This window comes from Anser brachyrhynchus (assembly GCF_964034855.1).
Source record: "Anser brachyrhynchus genome assembly, contig: SCAFFOLD_372, whole genome shotgun sequence".
Lineage (NCBI taxonomy): Eukaryota > Metazoa > Chordata > Aves > Anseriformes > Anatidae > Anser > Anser brachyrhynchus.
In genome coordinates this window covers 22,658-45,133 of record NW_027663931.1, presented here as the reverse complement: position 1 = coordinate 45,133, position 22,476 = coordinate 22,658, and the positions used below count along the sequence as shown (strand labels likewise).

Below are 22,476 nucleotides of genomic sequence, written 5' to 3'. Positions count from 1 at the left end.
AATCTCCCCCAAACCTCCCCCAAACCCCCCAAACCTCCCCCCAACCCTTCCCCAAACCTCCCCAAACCCCCTCAAACCTCCCCAAAATCCCCCCAAACCTCCTGAAACCCCCCCCAAACCTCCCCCCAACCCTTCCCAAACCTCCCCAAACCCCCCCCAAACCTCCCCAAAACCCCCCAAATCTCCTCCCAACCCTTCCCAAACCTCCCCAAACCCCCTCAAACCTCCCCCAAATCCCCCCAAACCTCCTGAAACCCCCCCCAAACCTCCCCCAAACCCCCCAAAACCCCCCAAACCTCCCCCCAACCCTTCCCAAACCTCCCCCAAATCCCCCCAAACCCCCCCAAATCCCGCTTGTGGGGGCATCACCCCATAACACACCCCCCCCCCCGCCCAGCCCTCACCGTACCCATTTTGGGGACGTTTGGGCCATTTCCTTCATTTCCACCCCCCTCCTCTCCCCCCCCCCGGGCGTGCGTTCGCTCTAACCCGATTATTTTTTTTCCCCCCCCGCCCCCCCCGGGCCCCGTTTTTAGGGTTTTTCATCCTGGGGGGGCCTGTGCGTGTCCTACGGGGCGGGCTCGTACCTGCTGAACCTGGTGCTGCCTGCGGCGCCCCATGATGCTGCCGGCGGCCCACGGCCGCCGCCAACGCCGCCGCCGCCGCGCTGCTCGCCCTGCTCTGGCTCTGCGCCCTCTCCCTCTACGTCGGGCGCCTCGAGGTCGAGATCGTCCCCGAGGAGCCCCCCCCCCGAGCACCGGCGGCCCCCCGAGAAGTAACGGGGTTGGGGGGTGGGAACCCCAAGGAAGGAGGACGCTGCCGAAAACGGTGCGAAAAACCGCCGGGGAGTGGTGAAACGTCGCCTGAACCCCGAAATATCGCACAAGCCCCCGAAACGTCACGTAAATCCCAAAAGCCCTGGAAATATTTCCCCCCAAACCCGCATGGATTAAACCCCCCGCCCCGGCTTGGGATTGCTTGCCTCACCCCGCTCCCACGCCGCGCTGGGGGCCTGGTTTGGTGCCAAAATGCCCCGTTTTGGTCACTTTGGATTTATTTCCTCGCCCTTGGGGGGGGGGGGGGGGGGTTGGTTGTGCCCCCGCAGCCCCTCGTCCCCGCTGCAAGAAGCGTGGGCTTTACGTGGAATCCCCCCAAAGCAGCTCCCGCTCCCCAAAAAACCCGCGTCCGCGTGGCTCCGCTGTTGGGTTTTGTGTTAAAAAAAAAGGAAAAAAAAAAGGAAAAAAAAAAAAAAGGGGGGGGGGGGGGCGGGGGGAAGCCCCCGGTGTCGCGGCGCGCCGAGGTTTACTCGCACACGGGTCGGGGCGCCGTACTGGAAGCGGGCGTTTTGGGGCTCAATTCTTTGCAGCCCTGCCCCTGCTGGGCTGGGCAATAAAATTGGTGAAAAAGCCTCGTTTTGGCCCAATTTGTTCAATGGGGGGGGGGGGGGGGGGTTGGAGCGGACGGCACCGTGGGGCTCAGGGTGGGATTTTTCCTGCGGCGCGAGGGAAAACCCCCGCTGGCGGCCGCCGCTTCGTCCCTGCACCGATTTGCCCGATTTTGCCTCAATTGGGTTAAAAATCGGGGGGAAAACTGGAAAAGCCAACAGCAGCCGGCGCCACGGCTGGATTTTGTACAATTTTTGCCCGTAAAAGCCCTGATTTGGGGCGTGCTGTGGGGCAAAGCCGAGCCGGGGAGGCCCCGCCAGGTGCCATTTGGGGGCTCCCAAGGTTTTGCCGGCCCCGAAAAAGCTCAAAAACCTCCCCCGGCCCCAAATTTCCCAGCGGAAATTCGAAGAGCACCCACCGACTGCTTCAGCTCCCAGCTTGCCGCTGGTTCCCAGTTTGTGAAGCCCGGCGGGGAACTGGTCCCAGTCTGCCACGCCCACCGCCCCGCACGAGAACGCCGCAGCAAATACACCATTTCTTGTGTTTTTTTGATATTTTTTTTTTTTGTTCTTTTTCTCTTTAAATTCAGCAGTAAAAGGGCTCGACTGGCCCCGAGCGTTAAACATTTTCATGCACTAATCGCATCGGCCCTGGAAAATACCACAAATTGTTAAAAACGTCCTTAAAAGAAGCATAAAAGGCAAAGTCTATCACCAAGAACTACGGGATGGAGTTTGTTAGGCCCTAAAATACAAAGAAAGAACCGTTACGTTTTTCTCTTTACACGCAGCCGGCGCTTTTTTTTTTTTTTTCCTGCGAAAACCCCGCGGTTTGGGGAACGGCCCTGCAGGAGCGGCTCCTGGCTCATTCGCCAGTGGAAAACACCCAAAAAAGGACGAAAAAAATAAGCCAGGGGTGGCCCAAAATCCAGCTTTTTTGGAGAAATTTATTCCCGTAGTGATCGAAGATATTTTGTTTTTTTTATTCCGAGGTGGATTTTTTTTTTTGTCCTGATTTTTTTTTTAATGTACACCGGAGGAAAAAAAAAAAAAATGGAAGTTTTTATTTAAACAATAACTTTACGTCTTGCTTCAAAGCTACATTTCAAATACAACGTTCCTATCGTTGGGGGGGGGGGGGTTACAAAAAAAAAAGGGGGTTTTCAGCCTAACAGGAAAACCTATTACACAGGGAGCGGGACAAAAAAAAAAAATAATAAAAAAAAAAAATCCCCAAAACTGGGCGTTCTGCCCCAAACCTGGGCCGGGCCGCGGGGTGAGGGCGGCAGCGGGCGCAGGGGATGAGGAGGGAGCAGGATCCAGCCCCGGGGCCGAAGCTCTCCCGGGGGACAGCGGGGAAGGGGGGGGAAATGGTTAAAAACGCAGTGTTTTGCCCCGTTTTGGGGCGTGGGGAGGGAAAGGGGAGCAGCAGCAGCAAAGCGCGTGGAGACGGCTCCCGAAGTGCCCGAGGACTTGGCTCCGGGGGCTCCGAGTTGTTTTGTTGTGTGTTTTTTTTTAATTTATTTTGCCTATTTTTGCCTTTTTTCCAGCCGTTTGTCAGCACTGAAAAGTGACAAATTTGATCCCCCCCTCCCCCCTCCCCCCCGGCCCCCCTCCAGCTGAGCAAAAAGGCACCAAAAATCCCACTTTTTAACAGGAAAAAAAAAAAAATGCCACCTCCGTCCGCCCGGCCCTGACGCAAGACCTCCCTTGGGTGAGACTCGGGGTTTTGCTTCGTTTGTGTTTTGCAGTTTAAAAAAAAAAAAATCAGAAAACAACAACCAAAAAAAAAAAAAAAACCAAAAAAAACGAAAACCCAGCGGCCGCTATTTACACCAACACTTTTGTTTTAAAGCATGAGAATATAAAATCTGGGGAACCGGGGGGGGTGGGAGGGGAAAAAAGCCCTTTTGAGGGTTTTTTGCGGTCCGTAACGAAGCCGCCCGCGCCTCCCCGCTTGTTTTTTTTTTTTTGGGGGGGGGTCCGGCTGTTTTCCTCGCTGGGGGGGCGTCGGGGGCGTTCCTGCGAGCGGCGAGGGAAATCCTGGGGGGAAAACGAGGGAAATCCTGGGGAAACGGCGGCGTTAAAGTGCGAAGAGACCCGGGAGGGGCGGGAGGAGCCTTCCCTGTGCTCTCCCAGTGGTACCATGAAAATCCAGTTTAAAGCCGCCCCCGGACTGGGGGAGGCCGACGGCGGTGGCAGGGGAAGGCTCGGGCGTCCTCGCCGCGGTCACGGCAGCCAAATTCCGGGTTTCCTTCCCCAAAAAAACGAAGCCCACCCAGCCTCCCCTTAAAAAATCAGCACCGGCGTTTCTGGAGGAAAAGGAAAAAAAATGGGGAAAAAATAAACAACAAAAAAAAAAAACAACACAAATCCAGACAAAACGGGTTGGGGTCCCCCCAGCTCCCCTCCGGTAAGTGCTTAATGCCAGAATTCCTGGAAACGGGGAGAAATGTGGGGGTTCCCGGCAAAAAGGCAGCGCCGAGCGGGCGGCCGGGCGCCCTCGAAGGTTTTCCTGTTCCGGTGCTCGCTCGCGGTGCGATTTGAGGGAAACGGCCCCGATTTAGGGTCGGTCCCGGGGAGGTCGGACAAGCGTTGGGTGCTGCTGGAGGGGGCCTCGGGGCGCAGGACGGGTCCTGGGATGCGTCGGGCCAGGGTGGGCGAGCCTTGGAATGGTTTGGAATGCGTTGGGTGAGCCTCGGGCCACCTTGTGGGAGCTCTGGGCCACCTGGCGTGAGCCTTGGGATGGTTCAGGTTGTGTTGGGGGAGTGTTGGGCCACCTCGTGTGAGCCTTGGGGTGGTTCAGAATGCGTTGGGTAACGGCTTGGGCTGTGCTCGATGAGCCTTGGGATTGTTTGGGCCACGTTGGATGAGTCTTGGGCCACGTTGGATGGGCCTTGGGCCATGTTGGATGAGCCTCGAGGTGGTTTGGGCCACGTTGGCTGGGTCTTGGGCCACGTTGGATGAGTCTTCGGCTACGTTGGATGGGCCTTGGGCCACGCTGGATGGGCCTTGGGCCACGCTGGACGAGCCTTGAGGTGGTTTGGGCCACGTTGGATGGGCCTTGGGCCACGCTGGATGAGCCTCGAGGTGGTTTGGGCCACGTTGGATGGGCCTTGGGCCACGTTGGATGAGCCTCGAGGTGGTTTGGGCGTTGGATGGGCCTTGGGCCACGATGGCTGAGCCCTGAGGTGGTTTGGGCCATGTTGGATGGGCCTTGGGCCATGTTGGATGAGCTTTGGGCCACGCTGGATGAGCCTTGAGATGGTTTGGGCCACGCTGGATGAGCCTTGGGCCACCTCACGGGAGCTTTGGGCCATCTCGTGTGAGCCTCGGTTGGTTTGGGGCCGCACTGGCCCAACTTGAGCCGTGTCGGACAAGCCTCGGGCCTCGCAGGACCACACAGGATGAGGCCCAGGCCGCGTTGGACAAGCCTTGGGTTGTGCTGAACCACAGCGGGTGAGCGCGGGGCCGCACTGGACCACATCGGGTGAGCCTTGGGCCACGTCAGGCCGCACTGGGTGAGCCTTGGACCACCCTGCATCACGCTGGAGGAGCCTTGGATGTGGTGGAGGAGCCTCGGGCTGTGCTGGACCACACTGGATGAGCGTCGGGCCATGGCAGATGAACCCTGGGCTGTGCTGGACCACGTAGGATGAGCGCTGAACCATACCAGATGAGTTCTGGGCCACGTAGGATGAGCCACGGACTGTGCTGGACCACGTTGGATGAACACTGAGCCACATCAGATGAACCCCGGACCACGTAGGATGAGCCCCGGACTGTGCTGGACCACGTTGGATGGGTGCTAGACCACATCAGATGAACCCTGGGCTGTGCTGGACCACGTAGGATGAACACTGAGCCACATCAGATGAACCCTGGGCCACGTAGGATGAGCCCCGGACTGTGCTGGACCACACTGGATAGGTGCTTGACCACGCTGGACCACGCTGGATGGGTGCTGGACCACATCAGGAGAGCCTCGGGCTGCACCAGACGACGCCGGCTGAGCCCCAGGCCGTGCTGGCCGCGCTTCGGGCCCCGTTGTTTGCGCCGCGGCCGCAGCCCACGGGACGCGAGGGGCTTGGCGGCACTGAGCCCCGGCGGCTTTCCGCTCACGTCCGCAGCCGAGCCCAAAGCCGGGGCTCAGCCCCCACCCTCTCCTCGCCCCCTGACTGCAACGAAAGGGGGGAAAAAATCCTCCCAGGGCCAGTCCGGGCGCCCCGGCGCGCTCCCAAGTCTGCGGCGGGTCAGGAGAGGGCGAGCACAAGCCCAGCGCCCGCCGCCCGGCTCCACGCGGCGCCTGAGACCAGACCGAGAGATTTTTTGTTGTTTTTTTTTTTTTTCTTTCTTTTTTTTTTTAAGTTTTCTTCCCCCCCCCCCCCCCCTCCATCTCTCACTCTCCGGCTCACAGCGAGTGCTGCTCCGCGTGGAGCGGGGCCGGGAGGAGAGGCTGGACGGGCGACTGCGGCGACGGCGGAGGGGTCTGGGGGGGCGAAGGCTGGGCCGTGCCCGGCGCGGCGGGGAGGAAGGGGGCGCCGGTGGGGGCGGCGGATGGAGAGCCGGGGGCGGCACTGGGGGCGTCGAGGATGGGCCGGTTGTAGAAAAAGAAGGGGCACTGCTGGATGAAGAGTTCGATGATTGTCTGGTAGGTGCGGGTGGCCGTCAGGGCGTCCATGGTGCTGAAGTCGGGTCTCATCAGCGTGGGCCAGAAGCAGATGGAGAGGTTCTCGCTCGTCATCAGGTTCACCCGGTGGTTGTGGCTGACCCTGCGAGAGGGGACGAGACCGTCGCGGGGACGTTCCCACCGCCGGCCCGGCTCGGCACCGCAGCGAGCCCCCCCCCCCGCGCCTCGGAACCCCGGTACGTACTTGTTCAAGTGCCCGATGACGTATTTGAAGACCTCGTAGTTCTCCTTGGGAAACTTCCTCAGCACCTCCTTCAGCGCGTGGAGCTTCTGCTCCCGGTCGTTGATTTCTGCCGAGAGAGAGAGGGGCCGGATGCAGGGAGGGAAAACGGGGAAGGGCGCGGAGGTGGCAGCCACCGGGGGCTGCCCGAGCTCTGCTCGCCCCCCGAGACCCCTTCTGAATGAGGGGATTTGGCTCAAAAAGCACCAGCAGGCATTAGAAACACTCCATAGTAACAAGCGACACTAATGAACCATTCATTAGCGCCCTGAGGTAGGCTGATAAAGTAATTATCATGCCAAAAGGCAGTAATTAAAATCAAAATGACGCCGCTGGGCGGCGTGGCGCAGCCACCCCGAAGGCTCCTCCGCCGCCAGGCAGATGCTCAGCGCGTTTCCCCCGCGCCGCCGCCGGCCGTGCCTCGTGGTTTGGGGTTTTTTTTTCTGCCAGGTTTTATAAAAATCCTGGGCAGACGGTGCTGGGAAGGTGACGGCAGCGAGGGGCATAGAGGGCCGAGCACCAGCACGTTTCGGGGCACACAAACGTTCCTCCGATGGTGCTCAGGAGGAAGCTGGGGTCCTGCCGTGCTGGAGGGACGAACAGCGGGGTCCAGCCCCGGTGCTACTCACTGTGGGCCTCCACCAGCTCGATCTGCATGTTGTACGGGACCAGGGGGTCGGGCAGCTCCGAGAAGAAACTCTTCATGGCCCCGGCCACAGTGTTCACGGTGAAATCCTTCTCTGCCAGGTCCAGGCTGTGATCTGCAAGGCAAGGGGCTGCACGGTTACACCCCAAGAGTGGAGAGGGACCCGAAGCACGGAGGGGGTTTAGGACGGGCAGCGCGATCCGGGGGGGACGCCGGTTTTATTCGAGGAATTCCCCGAGGTGGAATTTTGTCGCTTTACGTCGCTTAAAGCCCTGAACTTCCTCCACCGAGGAACTGACCCCAGCCCTGCAGCCTGCACTGACCTCAGGACAGCTCCAACTTCCACCGGTTTGGTTCGTTTAATAAATAACGAACCTCTTCTGATCCCCAGCGGCTGAGCCACTGGGTGCTGAAGGAGAGCACGCAGGGAAAACGGTAAAACCATCCTTCTGGGAAGCAAAACCCAGAAAAAACGTGGGGTGTGGAAGCTCCTGGTGCCCAGACCTGGTTACTGGAACCTAACCCAGTGCTGCAAACACCAGGGTAAAGAAGCACCGCTGGGTCGGACCCATCAGGTTTGTCTGGGTTGTAAAAACCACCGTGGTTTAATACGGCTGCGGTCCACGCATGATAAAAGGGGTTTTCATCTGTTTTTACTGCACAGAGCCAGCCCCACCACATCCAGATCCCCGGTTTGGGGCGCGGGCGTTACCCTGGTCAAACTGCCGCTGCAAGCTCTCCATCTCGGACTTGTTGCCGCTCACGCGATAGATGCCTTCGGTGCTCAGCCCTGGAGAGCAAAAAGAGCCAAAATCAGCACACGGACGGGTGGAAACGGGCGACTTTGGGGAGAAAACGTCCCAGCTCGCGTTCTGGGGGCAGCCCCAGCACAAACCCTGCCGGCCTTCCCCTCCTCCATCACGTCCCGGCTGCCTTCCAGCACCCGTTTCCGTGCACCTTTTACCCGTGCATTAATTTCACCCCCCACAGCCGCTCTTTTGCAGCAGGCACAAGATTTGCCCGGGGTTGCACCGACGCCCGCAGCCCGCGGGCCCTCCCCGAACCCATTGGCAGTGGAATTGAAGCCAAAAGCATGACCCGAGCAGGGGACGTGGCGAATATCACCTTGGGAAACGTGCAAGAGAGTGTGGCAGACGCCCAGGGGCACCGCAGGTGCTGGGGCGCAGGGGCTTTACGCAAGGTACAGCTCCTGCGCCGCACCGCTTCAGAGCTTCGAATTGCTAAAAAGACGGAGCGGACGTAGAAATTGTCGTAGAAAGCAATTTGCCTCCTCGGGGAAAGGAAAACGAGGTTAATGGACCAGCCTCGAGGACCGTCGAACCGCGGGCTGGGCACAAAAGGCTCAGTGTTTGGTCGTGCTGAAAAACCCCAGCAGCAGCTGCCACCGTTTGTCTTGCCGGGATTCAAAATAAGCTCGGTGTCGGCCAAGCGAGCCAAAATCTCCATCTTTCACCCCAAGACCGGCCCTGGCAGCCCCTTTGCTTGCAGATTGGCTGCTGATGGATTAAAAACCCCTTGGCAGGGCACCCCCGAAGCGAGGTCGGGGGCTTTTGGGGCATTTTCTCTGCTGCTTTGGGTCTGCGGCAGCCCCAGCGCCGGCTCCCGGAGCACGCCGCAAATTCGCCGCCGCCGGCCAGAGCAGCGGGGCAGCACCGCTGTTTAAAAGCCGGCTCGATTATTTCCTGCAATCCCCTTCCGTGTTTATCCTCCCAGATCCTGTTTTCACACCGGCTGCCCGGCACCGAGCTTTCCTCCGCGCCGTCCCAGCGCTCGGCGTTTCGCCGCGTGCCGCCGGCGAGCGGAGCCCCCCCGCAGCGCGGGGATTCGGGAACGTCGGCCAACGCCGGGATGCGCCGGGGCTCAGCTCTCACAGCCAGCGCCGAATTTCCACCGGAGGAGGAGGAAAGAGGCAGGGCAGAGCCTCCCACCCTCGGCTGATGCATTACAGAGAAAGAAACGCAGAAGCTGGCGAGGGTTTGGAGGGGGACGCTTCGGCTGCGCGCGCCAAAAACCTTTTCGGAAGGTTTTTAACGCCGGTAATTCCGGTGTTAACGGTAAAAAACCAAGCGCTGCTGGTGAAAGCACGCCTGCCGGCTTGCTCGCCCGCGTCTAGCAGGAACACGGGGAGAGCTGATGTGGAAACCGAACCGATGTGGTTCGAAAGCCAGTTCTTTCCGCTGCGCGCTTGTCCTCTGCCGCCAAGTGAAAAATCCCTAATTCCGAAAACAACCAAATACTGCCGAAAATCGTGTGCCGCCAGCCAAATGCTCAAAGGGAAAAGGGGCAAAGGTTCTGTTTTTGTCCTAAAAAAAAGGGAACGCAAGCCCCCCCCTCATCCACGACGTTTAATTGGGTGATTTTTTTAATATATGTAGAAAATGTAACACGTTTCAAGCTCTGAAGTCACCTGCTGAACGCAGGAGAACGACGTGCCACCCGTCCTGCTTCCTGAGGGTGAGATCTCTCCAAAAAAACCCCAAACCCTGAGCCTGAAGGCAGAAGGAAGTTTTCCAAAGGCCACCGACGTGCTGCAGAGCGCAAAACCTTCCGCCGAGGGCCCGGCGGAGGCCCCGCAGGAGGCTCCTACCTGTGGCCTCGATGTACTCGATGCACCTCTCGATGAAGATGGGGATGGGTTTCTCCGGAGTTACCACGCTGCTCAGAGGCACCCCGAAGTAGTTGCTTTCCCACATCGCCTTCGTGATGGACGGCCGAGGCTTGGGCTTTGGTTTCTGCGGGAGAGAGCGGGGCGGGGGTTAGGGTCAGCGCCAAAAAAATAACCAAAATAACCAAAAAAATAACCAAAAATAACCAAAAACCCTCCCGTTTATTCACGAGCAGCGTGAATTATCACGGCAAATCCTTGCTATGACCCATCCAAGGGAATTACCGCTACGCGATGAAAACGACGTTTCTTTGAGTGGGTTGCTGTTACCAACTACTCAAGCAGCAATATCCCTCCTTTTTCCCCAAAACAGGTGGCAGGAGGGCAAAAGGGCACGCCCGCAAACAAACCTGCCGGGACCTTCCCAAAATTTGCCATCAGCTTTCAGGGAATTAACGCCCAGGTCCAACGGCGGCGATGTTTTGGGGTTTTCCTCCCCAAACCAGCTCGGAGCTGCCCCCCGAGGGCAACGGGGCGTATTTTTGCTGAAAATCTCATCCTTCGGAGTGACGCTCGCCCACACCTGCTGCTGCACCTCCTGGGGTTTGTCTTCGGTGGAAAATAAATGCCGTTTTCCTATAAATACGTGTTTTGCCACGGTCTTTTGCTAGAAAACCCCTTTGGGCATTTGCTGGGAGAGGCGTAGAAGGGAATCACCAGAAAAGGGGAGGAATTGGGGAAAAAGGGGGGATGGAAAGCTGGTTCAACACGCTGGGATGGCGTAGGGAATGCATCCTCAGACCGATCCCAAAATGCTGCCGTCGTGACCCAAAAGAAACCCCGGCGCTGTTTCAGCCCAAGCGCAGCAGTACCGGCCACCGCGGCAAGGATTTTACCCAAAACGGCAAGGATTTGCTAGAAAGAGATTTAGAAAAAATGATCATTTCGGGGACTTGCTCCTGCCGAGCTGCAGGTGCCAGGGAAGGGCCGCGCCGTGGTGTTTTAGGGTGGAAAACGAAAGCCGGGGTTCGGGGAGAAATCACCGCCACCAGGTGCGCGTTTGTGATTAAAAAATCTCCTGTTTTGGCTGTTTGGTGGGTTTTTTTTTTTTTTTTTTTGCACTTTGTCCTGCCGGCGAGCCGGAGACGAAATCGCCCCCGGTGCCACCGAGCCCCGCGGGGTTTGGGTTTCCTGCAGGACGCGGCCAGAGCGAGGGACTTTTCCGCTCGGAGGAGCTGAACGGCGGCCCAACGGCAGCGTGCCGGCGGCCAGCCACAGGGAAACGCCACCGAACCCCGAGAATCGGTTCAACCACGGGGTAAATTGGGCAAATTAGGCTGAGCACGGCCTCGCTGTCACCAAACCTTTCCAGCCTCGAGGCCGCCGTGCCCCCGGCGTGCGCGGCGCGTCGGACCCGAAGGAGGGGGGGGGGGGGAAGGAAAGAGGAAATCTGCCCGCTGATTAAGTTAATTATCAAGTGAGTCATCGAGGGAAGAAGAAAACTAAAAAAAACAAAACAAAAACAGACTGGGGGGAACTGCTGTCAGCTGCAGCATCCGCTCCCCAGCCCCGCGGAGGGGAGCGAGGGCGCTGGAAGGCCCGAGGACCTCAAATATCCGCCCGAATTGGGCTTTTGTGCCAAATTCCCCGGATTTAGGTGCAATTCGCTGCGGGCACAGCCGCGTCTCCCGCCAGCGAATCTTACACGGGGTATTTGTGGCAAAACGGAGGGATTTTGGGGAGGTTTGAAGCGCCTTGGTAGGGGTACGGGGTTCAAGCGCTGCCGCCGCCGCTCTCGTTTCTCACAGATTCTGTCCGTTTTAGCCAAAATGCCAGGGTTTGCTGCAAAAATAAAGCATTTCTGCCCCTGCCCTGGATGGCACTGTGCAGGCCGACCAAGTCAAAAATCAAAGAATATGAAATTTTCAGAGTCACCAAAACAGCGGGGGGTGGAATAAAACCCAAATTACTGCTCGGGGGGGGCATTCAGGGGCCCCCAAACCCGGGCACGGCAGCGCCTTCGGAAGCTCCTTTGCTCCTCTGCTTTTTCCTGTTTGGTGACAATTTAAGAGCTGCTCGCCCTTCGTTTCCAATGGAAATTAATAATGCCTTTTAATTTCCTTAATTGCTTTTGCAGCGGGCTCCGCCGGCAGCTCCCGCTGCTCCCTCTGCTGGGTCCAGGCGGCCGAGCACGGTTTTGCTTTTTCTGGAGCTCCGGACTCCCAAAAATACCCAAATTTTGGGCATTTTGCCTTCGGAACCCCCCCAGAAAGGAGATATTTAGCTCGGTTCCTCCTCCGGCTTCGCCTCTGCCATCGTTGCAAATATTTTCTTCATGGGAACGGGAGTTAAAAAGGGGGAGTTCGGGCTGAAAAGCTTCAAATGTGCAGCTTTAAACTGATGCTGGCAGCTGGGACCTGAAACTGGGCATTTTTCCAGCAAAAAGCCGCCCTCGGGGTCGCTCCTGCCCTGTGGTTTGGGCTGCGCCTCCTGTTCCCCCCCCCGAAATTCCCCGTTTTTCTGCAGAGTCACAAAACGCCTGGGTCGAGCCGGCCAAACGCGCCGGGGCCGATAAGGAGCCGCAGAGACAAACCTCGTGGCTTCCACCCCGCTGCCAACGGGGCCCATAAAGGACAGCTCCAGCTGACGGTGTCGGGGTCACCTTCACCCGGGGGGCGAGCACCAGGACCAAAATGGCTTAAAAAGCCCCAGAGAACCTCTCAATCCCCTGCAAAAACCACCCGCAAACCCTGGTTACGCCCGGGGTTGCCCCCAGCGGAGGAGCCCAGCTGGCAGCGCTGGCGGGACGGAGATTTTAGGCTTTCCTGCCGGAGAGCCAAGCAGCACCGGGTTTCCCTCTCCGGGACGGAGAGGTTTCTGTCTGGAAAAGGGAGAAAAAGCCTTAGCTGGAAGGCTTACGGACAGCAGCGTAATTATGTCACATCGAGCTGGAGTTACGCTGTCACCAGAGGATCCCTGAGCAGGGCAGGCACGCACCGCCGCCAGATCATTTACGATCTGCCACGACCGCTTCTTAATTGCTTTTTAAAAGACGTCCAGGAGTGCTGCAGACGGAAACGCAGGCGGCTCATCCCAGCGGCCTGGGCTCCGGCTTGCTTTACGGTTTGATTTCCGCGGACCGCGTGGCCGAGCTCCGGCTCTGCTGAGACGCCCGCGGGTGCTGGCGCTGCTCCGAGCCGTGAGCCTCGAGCGAGGAGTCCGGAGGCCGCCCCGTCCCCCAGCATCGCCGCCGTCCACGCCTGCCAGCCTCCGCAGAGAGGGGTCGGCAGCTGGGTTTGGAGAGCCAAGGCAGCACGAGGCGGCTGGAGAAGAGGCTGCAATAATTTACCCGTGCTCCGAGCGTAGGGCAGGAGGCGGCTCGCCCGTGCCCTGCCTCGCTCCGCGGTGCCACGCGGGTAACGCTGACCCCGCTGCGCTTTACGAGGCAGACACGGGCACGCTTCGGCACAGCCGGGCGGCAGCTAATTGTAGCCTGAAACTCGTTAGAGGGGACACTCGTAACTTCTGAGCGCGGGGCGAAGCCTCTCGGAAGCGCACGGCGGAGATGGGGTCGGTCTGGGTGTGACCGAAAACGTTAAGGACTGCAGACTTCATTGACTCCAGAGATAACGCCTTGAGCTTCGGCTGTGGAGCTCAAGTGATAATTCAGCCAACTGCTTCTAAATCCAGCAGTTGTTACTCTTAGGGGAAAAATAGCTTTTATTTATTTATTTATTTCTAAAAAGGAACAGGCTCCCCCAGCGACGCAGTCACGGCACCGAGCCCGCCGACGTTTAAGAACTGTTTGGGCTGTGCTCTTAGTTACATGCTCTGAATTTTTGGGCAGAGCTGCGTGGTGCCAGGAGTTGGGACTCGGTGATCCTTGTGGGTCCCTTCCACCTCGGGATATTGATTCTAGGATTCTAGGACTGCAGCTTCCCGCAGCCCACGCCAGCTGAGCTCCCGCCCAATAAAACCAGCAGAAAAAAAAGCGATCCTGCCCTCAGCTCGTCGACCAGCACGGCGGCGAGGTTTCCGCCCTCGCTCGCGACCCGCGGGCAAGAAGCGCCCCTTACCTTCGTCGTCCTCCTCAAGCTGCGCAGGATGTTCCTCCGCCGGGGATCCTCCCCGTCCGCCGACTCGTAGGGGATAACGGCGTTGTCGCCCTTATACCCTTGGGAGCTCTGGTCTTCCTCCTTCTTCCGAATCGGCCCCAGCTCGTCGTCGCTGCCCACGCTGAAGCTGGTCCGGTAGCTGGCAAAGCGGCCGAGCCTCGTGCAGCGCGTCCGATACAGCACGGGCTTGCTAACGGCCGACACCTTGCGGCCCCGCTCCAGCGAGCTCGTGTCCATCTCGCTGTCCGAGCCGTTGCCGCTGCCGTTCGACTGGGTCTTGTTGATGTTGCGGATGGTGATGATCTTGCCCTGCGTGCTGTCGTGGGGCACGGAGTAGATGTTCTCCTCCTCGTTCCTCGGCTTGACCACGGCGTCCATCGGCTCGGCGTAGTCGGAGGGATCGAAGCCATCCGTGGGCAGCCAGCTACTGGAAGACACGGACTTCCTCTGCCCGTCCCGATGCCCCTGCTCCAAATACGACAGATCCCCCTTCGTGAGGTCAAAATGCACGGGGGGCTTTGGTTTCACCGGAGGAGGTACTTTGTTGTTCAGCTTGCTTTCAAAAGTGCTCATGACGGAGATGAAAGACAAGCTGTCGTTCCCCTCCAGCTCCATGGAGAGCTTCGAGTGGTCTTTGGGCAGGGCGGGCACAGCCGTGTCCTCCCTGAAGGGGCTGTAGGTGGGGGGCTCGATGTCCTCCTCCGAGTCCTGCAGGTTGGAGTTGCAGAGCGGCGAGCCCGCCCGAGGCGAGTTGAACACCTCCTCCGTCGTGCTGCACGCCTCGGCCACGTTGTCGTACATGTGGGTGGCCTCGATGATGTTTTTTTTCTCCACCACGTCCTTGAAAAACGAGTGGAAGATCTCGAGCTTGTGCTGCGGCTGGCTGCAGGGTATGGCGGTGAACTTGCCGTCGATCTCCTGGGCGATCTCCTCGCCCTCGGTGAGCTGCTCCCTGCTCAGGTCGTTGTCCAGGATGTCGACGGCGCCGTCCGTGAGCGCCACGAGCTGCACGGGGATGATGTCCTGCACCTCGCACAGGAAGGCACGGAGCATGGCCAAGGACGCCTTGCGCTTCGCCGCGTAGAACACGATGTACCCGTGGACGAGGCGGCTTTTCCTGACGCTGAACGACGAGTGGTAGGAAAGCAGCGAGAGCTCCAGGCGCCGCCTGTGCGGCCCGACGGCCAGCTCGAGGAGGATGGAGCTGCTGCTGCCGCACGGCGAGGGCCGGTACGTCTGCGACTGCAGGATGGGCGCGAGGAGGTCGTCGGCGTCGAAGGGATCGCCGCACATCAAGCACATGACGATCCGCAGGTCCACGTCCGCCAGGTCCTTGATGCTGGACGTGGAGCTGACGAGGTTGAGGTTGCGCTTCGAGTCCAGCAGCCCCTTCAGGACCTGGCTGATCTGCTTCTCGTTGATGTTACGGCCGTAGGCGATGCCCGCGGACGCGGGGTCGAGGAAGACGCACTGCAGCTTGCTCGCGATCTGCTGGCCCTGCTGGACCAGGCTGTGCAGCGTCTCGCCGCTCGTGTCCCCTCTCTTGTTGACCAGCATCAGGGTCAGGGGAAGGTGGGCCAAGTGGTTCTCCCTCCGGCCGATGGTCGACTCCCTGCTCTTCTCGATGCTTTCCACGACGTAGGAGAGCGACTCCTTGGAGTTGTAGAGGCAGAGGCAGCCGTGGGGCTGGAAGGTGGGCGTCTGGAAGGCGTTGACGGGCAGCCGGACGTTGCCCTCGATCGGCCGCAGGGACAGCTCGTACATCTTGCCCTCGATCACGTACTTGTCGTCGTTGGTGCACAGCGCCCGGATCTCGTTGGCCAGCTCACGCGCCAGCCCGTCCTTGCCCAGGATCACCAGGTTAATCCTGTCGATGTTGGCGTCCGAGAGCAAGTTCTTCTGGTTGCGCTCGGACGGCCTGATGAAGCAGGAGCTGACCAGGTGCTCGATCTTGGAGTCGATGCAATCCGGGCAGCTCGGGCACGTCTCCTTCGTCGGGTGGTAGACAAAATGGATGTGCTTCAAGATCAGGGCGTCCCGCTCGGCCTGCAGCTTCTGCAAGGCTTTGAACCGCTGCTCTTCTCCCAGCACGTCCTGGATGACGCCCATCTTCTCCTTGCTGGGTTTGGCGTCGAGCTCCAGCTCGTAGAACAGCTCCGAGTACTCCAGGAGCAGCTCCTGAAACTCCTCCTTGGCCTTCTCGATGATCTGTTTTTGGTGCTTGCTGTAGATATCCATGTAGATAGACTCCTCCAGCCACATGTAGAAATCCTCGTTCATGATGAAACTGCGGGCTTCCTCCCAGGGCTTCCCGGGCGTGATGAAAGGGGAAGTCTCCAGGTTTTCTTTGAAAGCTCTCCTCATCTCCGCTCTTTTCCTCTCGTTCCTCAGCTTCTCCAAGTGAGCCTCGTAAAGCTGCTCGGCGGGCTGGGTCTCCATCAGGTCGAAAGGGATGCGCTCGTTCTCCATGTTGTCGATGTGGCTCGTGGCGTCCCAGGGGGTCTCCTCCAGGACGACAAACCACTTCAGGAAGTCCGGCTTCGCCTCTAAGAGCTTCTCCACCTTCACGCAGCTCAGGTGATCGATCTCGTCCAGGTCCGGGATGAGGGCCTCGAACGCCTGAGGGAGCTTGGCGAGATAGATCTTCCTCCTGCGCTCGATGTGCTCCTGCTTGAGGCGGTGGACGTGCTGCAGGAAGAGCTTCTTGGCCTTCTGCGTCCCCTCCAGGTAGACGTACTCCTGGTACTCCGCCGAGGACTGCATCTTGCGGCTGACGTTCGACCACGTCTCGTTGTGGTTCTTGACGATGCGGCTCACCAGCCACTCGTACTTGTCCTTAGCGGCAGCGATCTGCTGGCTCTGCTGTTTCAAAGCTTCGAAGTAGGGGATGATTTTGGTCTTTCCCCGGCTTTTGTCGACTAGCTGCACTAAGGTGTTGAAGGCCAGGTCGATGTTCACGTTGGATCTGGCCGACGTCTCCACCACCTGGAGGTTCTTTTTGCTTAAGGCAAAAGTATGTGCGTCCCTAATGTACCGCTCCACGCCCTCGTCACACTTCGTCAGGACCACCACGATGGGCTTTTTCGTTTTCGCGAGCTGATTGTAAAGGTTCGAAACGAATTTCAGCTGATCGTCAAAGTTCCTGTTCATACCCCTGCTAACGTCAATGCAAAGAAGAAAGCCATCGACCAGCAGCTTTCCGTCCGGCATCTGTTTTTGTTCAAAGTCCTGCTCCAGCCCGAGCTGATCAGTGCAAAAGTACATGAGCTTTTCAGCCGACGCCAGCTTGGTCGCCGCAGCCCGCTTGATGTAGGGCTGCAGGGCCGTGCTGCGGTGAGGCTGAAAGGTCTGGTCGTCGATAAACTCCGTCTGCTCCACCACGTGCATTTTACACTCGGCGCAGTCCTCCAGGGAGCGCACGACCTCCCCCCAGTAGAGGAAGTGGTCGTTATTGACGACCCTTCCCCCAAAGTCACTGGTGCTGAGGACCGAAGTGTGGTCCAGGTGAAACTCGTCGGCGCTGGGCCGGACAAAGCGGTTGCAAAGGCAGGATTTCCCGATGCCGCACTGCCCCTTCTCCTTCTCCGTCCCCGACAACCCCACCACGCTAATGTTATAGGTGGGAATGCGAACATCTTGCTTTCTTGCCATCATCATCGTCCGCACATCCTGTCCCAGCCCACCGCTTCCGAGAGGATTAGTGTTGGCGGCTCCGGCGCTCGGCGGACGGAGGGGTGGCAGCTCTCAGGCCAGGCGGGGCGCCGGGGCGAGGAAATCCCTCGGGCCCATACTGCGCGCGCCGGCAGCGGCTCAGTTCTCGCCGATCCCCGGCGTCGGGCGGCCGACGTTTACCCCTAGGAGAAAGAGAAAGGAGCGTCAGCGCCCAGCAGACCCGATTCCCCCCGCGCCACCGAACGCCGCCGCTAGGACGCGCGACCGCCCCGTCGAGCCCCGTTCTTGGGATTTAACCCCAAAAACGAAGCGAGAGAAGCAAAACGGCCTGGCTCGGCTTCGCTCTTCGACAGCGATCAAGTGCAGCACCGGCTTACTATCTGATCCCACTTCCACCGGCGGGATTACCTCTCTCACCCGCGGCTCGGTCTAATAGGATCAGAGCGGTTTAGAAAGGAAGAGGCAGAAGGAGAAGGATCCGGGTAAAGCCCTACGGAGGAGCCCCGGGCGCGCCGCTCAGAGCCGCGGCGGCAGCGTCTTCCTCGGAGGAAGGAGCGCTCCCAATTGGCACCCTCGATCCCAATTAGCGCCCTCGATCCCAATTAGCGCCCTCAAAACGCGGCAATTGGCCTCGTTTGTTTTACAATACGAGAGCAAAAAGGGTTTTGCAGCTCCAGGAAAGGCGAATTAATGCAGATGACACCGGGAGCCCCGCCGGGGAGCCAGGGCTCTCCTGCGCCCGCTGGGGTGGCCGGACGAGGCAGTTCTTCCAGTTCTCTTCTCCTCGGGCTGGGTTACACAACACGCAAAGGCTGCTGCAAACCCGAAACGCCGCCGCACGCTCCCGAAAACCTACCCCAACGCCCGATCCCTTCGTCGAACCCCTCGGCGAGGTCGCCCCCAGCGGCCGAGGTACCGGCTCGCGCGGTTCTGGAGGCTGCGAGGAGGGAGAGGGCGAGGAATCGGGGCGAAAGGCGGGGATTTGGGGTGAGACGCGGGGATTTGGGGCGGTTTAGGATCCTGCCCTCGGCGCGGCCGCCCTTTCCGGCTCTTCCCCGAGCACGATGCTTCCTGCAGCAGCGCCGTTCACCCGCAGCGCGTGTCGCTCCTCGGGGCGAGCCTCTCGCAGGTAAAAGGGCGGAACAACCGCAGCACCGGTGCAATGTAAACTATGCTGCCGAGCAGCTGTCAAACCCTTAATTATTTTGAATAATTACTCATCGCTGAATTTTAAGGAATGCAGCTACTCCCTGGGAGGCTGGCCGGCGCTGGGCGCCGCTCGCGCGGCCTTCCTGCAGCTCCTGGGGGAGCACCGCTCTTGCTCCCTGGTTTTCCTCAACCCTCGCCGTTTTCCCCCGTTGGAGGACAGGGCACGAAACCGGGTGCGGAGGGGTGCCCGGCCCCGCGGTGCTGTTTCAGGGTGCCGCTGCTCTCCTCCATCCTCTCCGGGGCACGGAGCCGCCGCGTTCGCGTGTTCAGCCCCCGCCCCCGTGCTCGGCAGGTTCACAAAGCGCCGAGCGGAGAAACCGTGGCAATTTTCGGGTTTTGGACGGGGTGTGGGAATCGTGTCGGCCCCTGCGGTCGCCATTTGCGGAAGCGGTTGGGCCCGCGGGCATCCGAGGGGCCCGGGCCGTGGCGCCGCGTGGCTAACCGAAGCCAAAGGAAAACCGCAGCCGTGACAAAGGCGTCGGCGGTCCCCTTTCGCTTCCCCCAGACGGCGGGGACGGGGCGAGGAGCAGCCCCGGGGGGAGCCTTTCATCCTTCCCCGTCCGCCGGGGTTCCGAGCGCCGCGTGACGCCGCTGGCCTGCCCCGAGCTGGAAGCTCTCCGCTTGACGATTAATGCGCGATTTGCCCCAAAAGGAGAGGCCGTCCCGGAGGGGGAGGTTCAGCAGAGGGATGACAAAACTGTGTGGAGGGGTTCGTGATTTAGGATTGTTCCTCGAGGCGGCGGCTGCGCGCTGTCCAAGCCGACGTCCCTCTGGGCGTAATCCTGCCAACAGGTAACAAAACTATCCCCTTTAAAAAAAAAAAACCCACAAAACGTTGAAAAATGACCCCGAGAAGAAAGGCTGACGCAGGGACCGCCACGTTTTCCACGTCAACCCAAGAACCAGCGTGCCGGCACCGAGGGTCTCCTCCCCGCTCGCCCCTTCTCTCACACGTGCCCGCGCGCGCAGCGCGTGCCCGAAATGGGTCATCGGCGTCTTTGGGAAGAGTGATTTGAGCTTTAAGCATCTGGGGCCGAAACGCTTTAATCCGGTGCAGCAGATGGGCTGCTCGCAGGCGGAGGGCGCGCCGCAAGCGCCTCCGCGCCCCGGTCCCCGACCCGGCCCTCTGGCCGCCCTCCTGATGATTTTTTTTTTGCAAAAAAAAGAAAAAAAAAGCCACGAACTGCGAAGCCAGGGATCAGTTCCGGGAGGGATCCGGTGGGTTCCGTGCTCCAGATCCCCGACAAGCGGAGAAAGAGAGGCGAGGGGACGCGGCGAGGGAGGGTCCCGCGCTGCCCCCGCCGCCGCGCGCGCCGCTCGCTCCCGGCGCGGGCCGGGCACGGCGCCCGGTTGCAAAAGCATTTCCACGAACGGGCTCAGGGAGCAAAAGGCAACTCCAGCGAGGGCAGCTCGCCGGGCACCTCCTCCACCACCGCCTTCGTCCCGCTCGGGATCCTTCGCACGCGCAGCGGCAGAAAGCCCCCGGCGGCGAGACGCCCAAACCCAGCGCCGTCGGGGTTCCTCACCCCAAACGCGTGCCGATCGGACGCAGATAATCGGGGAAAAAATAGCAATAAATCACTGCAGGCTCTATAAAAGCGGAAAGCGGCACTCGCCCTCCTGAGCGCCCCCCCCTTTCCCCGCCGATCGGCTCCAAAGCTTTTTCCGTTTTGGTGATAAAAAGGGGGAATTGAGGTTTGGGGAGCGGGGTCGCCGCCGGGTTTTCCGCCCGCGGCGGGGAAGCAGACGGACGGATGGCCCCGGTGGCGGGACAGGGGGACAGCCCACCCGTAACCCCCAAAAGCTTTGGGTCCAGAGGCCACGCAGGGCTCGCCGCACGCCCTCCTAACCCGTCTCCGTCCTTCCAGCGCGGCGTCCTGGGGTCCCCGCTCGGCTCCGCTCCCTCCTCCGGCCCCCCCGCGGCTGCGGCCGGCCCGTCGGGAGCTCGCTTTCGTTTTCTCCCCTAAAAGCCTGAGTCAGGAGTTACTCATTTACGCTGGAATACCCTCCCCGCGAAGCCCGGGTGACGCGGGAGGACGAGGAAGGAGGAAAAAAAAAGCACGGCACGGCTCACGAATCCCCGCCGAGCTGGGGAAGCTGGCAGCAGACCCAAAGGGATGGGAGGAAAAAAGGAAAAAAATTAAAAAAAAAGGTATTTTCCAGCCTCAAACACCTGAAAGCCGGGAGCCGTCGCGGCAGCCGGCTTCCCTCACCTCGCCCGCCGCGGGAGAAGCTCCAGGCTGGGCTTCGAGCACCCCGAATTTTGGGGAGCCCGAGGGCAGCACCGCTACTCGGGGTTACGCGAACTCCCTCCGTGGTTTTGCGTTTTCGGTTCTCCCGGGACACGAACACGCGCCCGGCCCCGAGCGCCCTGCGCGGGGAGAGGCGACGGGGCTGGGATACCGGCGGGAGCAGCGGTCCTGGTGGGAAATTGGGGGAAAAAAGGGCACAAATGGCTCAAGGACACCGAGTTCCTTCCTCCCACGTGCCTGAGCACCGAGCGGGGACGGAACCGCCCGTCCCGTGCAAGTGCCCGCTGGAGGGATCGTTTCATTAAAAAAAAATAAAAAAAAATGAAGGGTTTGGGGTAGCTGTTTGAAATGCAATCAGCCGAGGCTTTGAATTAGAAGCGCGCCGGGACCGCGCCGCGTCCCCCGGGGGACCAGCCCCGTCCCGCGGCAGGTTCACAGCCCGGCGGTGGGAGAGCTGCTCTCATTTTTGATAAAGAAAAATAAAAATGAAATAACGACCCCAAAGGGAAAGCATCGCCCCCAAAGGGAAAGCAACGACCCCAAAAGGGAAATAACGACCCCAAAAGGGAAATAACGACCCCAAAAGGGAAAGCAACGACCCCAAAAGGGAAAGCAACGACCCCAAAAGGGAAACAACGACCCCAAAAGGGAAACAACGACCCCAAAAGGAAAGCAACGCCCCCAAAGGGAAAGCAACGACCCCAAAAGGGAAATAACGACCCCAAAAGGGAAATAACGACCCCAAAAGGGAAAATAACGACCCCAAAAGGAAAACAACGACCCCAAAAGGGAAATAACGACCCCAAAAGGGAAAATAACGACCCCAAAAGGAAAGCAACGACCCCAAAAGGGAAATAACGACCCCAAAAGGGAAATAACGACCCCAAAAGGAAAACAACGACCCCAAAAGGGAAATAACGACCCCAAAAGGAAAACAACGACCCCAAAGGGAAAATAACGACCCCAAAAGGGAAAGCAACGACCCCAAAAGGGAAAGCAACGACCCCAAAAGGGAAGCAATGACCCCAAAAGGGAAAGCAACGACCCCAAAAGGGAAGCAACGACCCCAAAGGGGAAATAACGACCCCAAAAGGGAAAGCAACGACCCCAAAAGGGAAAATAATGACCCCAAAAGGGAAATAACGACCCCAGCAGCCTTCCAGGGGCAGCTTGCAGCCGCTTTCTCGGCACCAACGAGCAAACACCCCCAGCCACGGGGTGCGCAAGCCATCGGGTGCCACGAGCAGGGCTCGGGCGCCGCGCTTGGAGCCGCTTCACCGCCCCCCCCCCCCGAGACCGCGGGGAGCCCCCAGAACCCGACCCCGGAGGCACCGGCGGCGGCCGCGGGAGGTCCCCGCGTCCCGGGGCCCGGCCGCGTTTTATCTCAGGCATTTCGGGGGGAGGCCGGCCCGCCGCCTTATCTAAGGGCCGCGAAATATCTCCCGGCTTAAATGGTGGAAGAGTTGGCCGGGGGCCAGGTGGCCTGGACTCTCTCCCCCAGCTGGGTCGTTAAATCTCTCCGACTAAAGGGGAAAATAAAAAATAAATAAATTAAATAAATAAATAAATAAATAATAATAAAAGCGCCAGGCTGCGGTTAAACGGCACCTCGCGTCCTCGCCGCACCGGGGTTTTCGGCCGGGGGACAGGCGAAGCTGCCGA

The 22,476-nt window shown here is 59.7% G+C and overlaps 2 protein-coding genes across 4 annotated transcripts in view; one reads left to right on the top strand and one right to left on the bottom strand.

Annotated features, from left to right (window-relative positions):
• TMEM160 (transmembrane protein 160) overlaps positions 1–5,887 on the top strand; it is a 6,546-nt gene extending 659 nt beyond the window's left edge. The window contains 4 exon segments of the mRNA XM_080608744.1: positions 537–550; positions 552–605; positions 607–633; positions 635–5,887. Of these exon segments, the coding sequence (XP_080464870.1) occupies positions 537–550; positions 552–605; positions 607–633; positions 635–1,393 (854 nt within the window). The 3' untranslated portion in view covers positions 1,394–5,887.
• Positions 1,920–21,336, bottom strand: ARHGAP35 (Rho GTPase activating protein 35). 3 transcript variants are annotated; one of them, XR_013944143.1, is made up of 7 exons: positions 13,643–17,535; positions 9,549–9,693; positions 7,653–7,730; positions 6,924–7,055; positions 6,259–6,364; positions 4,500–6,156; positions 1,920–4,259 (listed from the first exon to the last, which is right to left on the bottom strand). XR_013944143.1 is itself a non-coding variant. In XM_080608750.1 (7 exons), exons 2-7 carry the CDS (start codon positions 17,336–17,338, stop codon positions 5,796–5,798), a joined length of 4,518 nt encoding a protein of 1,505 aa, XP_080464876.1. In that variant the 5' UTR covers positions 17,339–17,535; positions 20,413–21,336; the 3' UTR covers positions 1,920–5,795. The 3 variants fall into 3 exon arrangements, 1 of the variants encoding a protein (XP_080464876.1); XR_013944144.1 differs by having other exon boundaries at positions 1,920–4,499; positions 4,549–6,156; XM_080608750.1 differs by adding an exon at positions 20,413–21,336 and having other exon boundaries at positions 1,920–6,156.
• Positions 21,337–22,476: the final 1,140 nt, after the last annotated feature.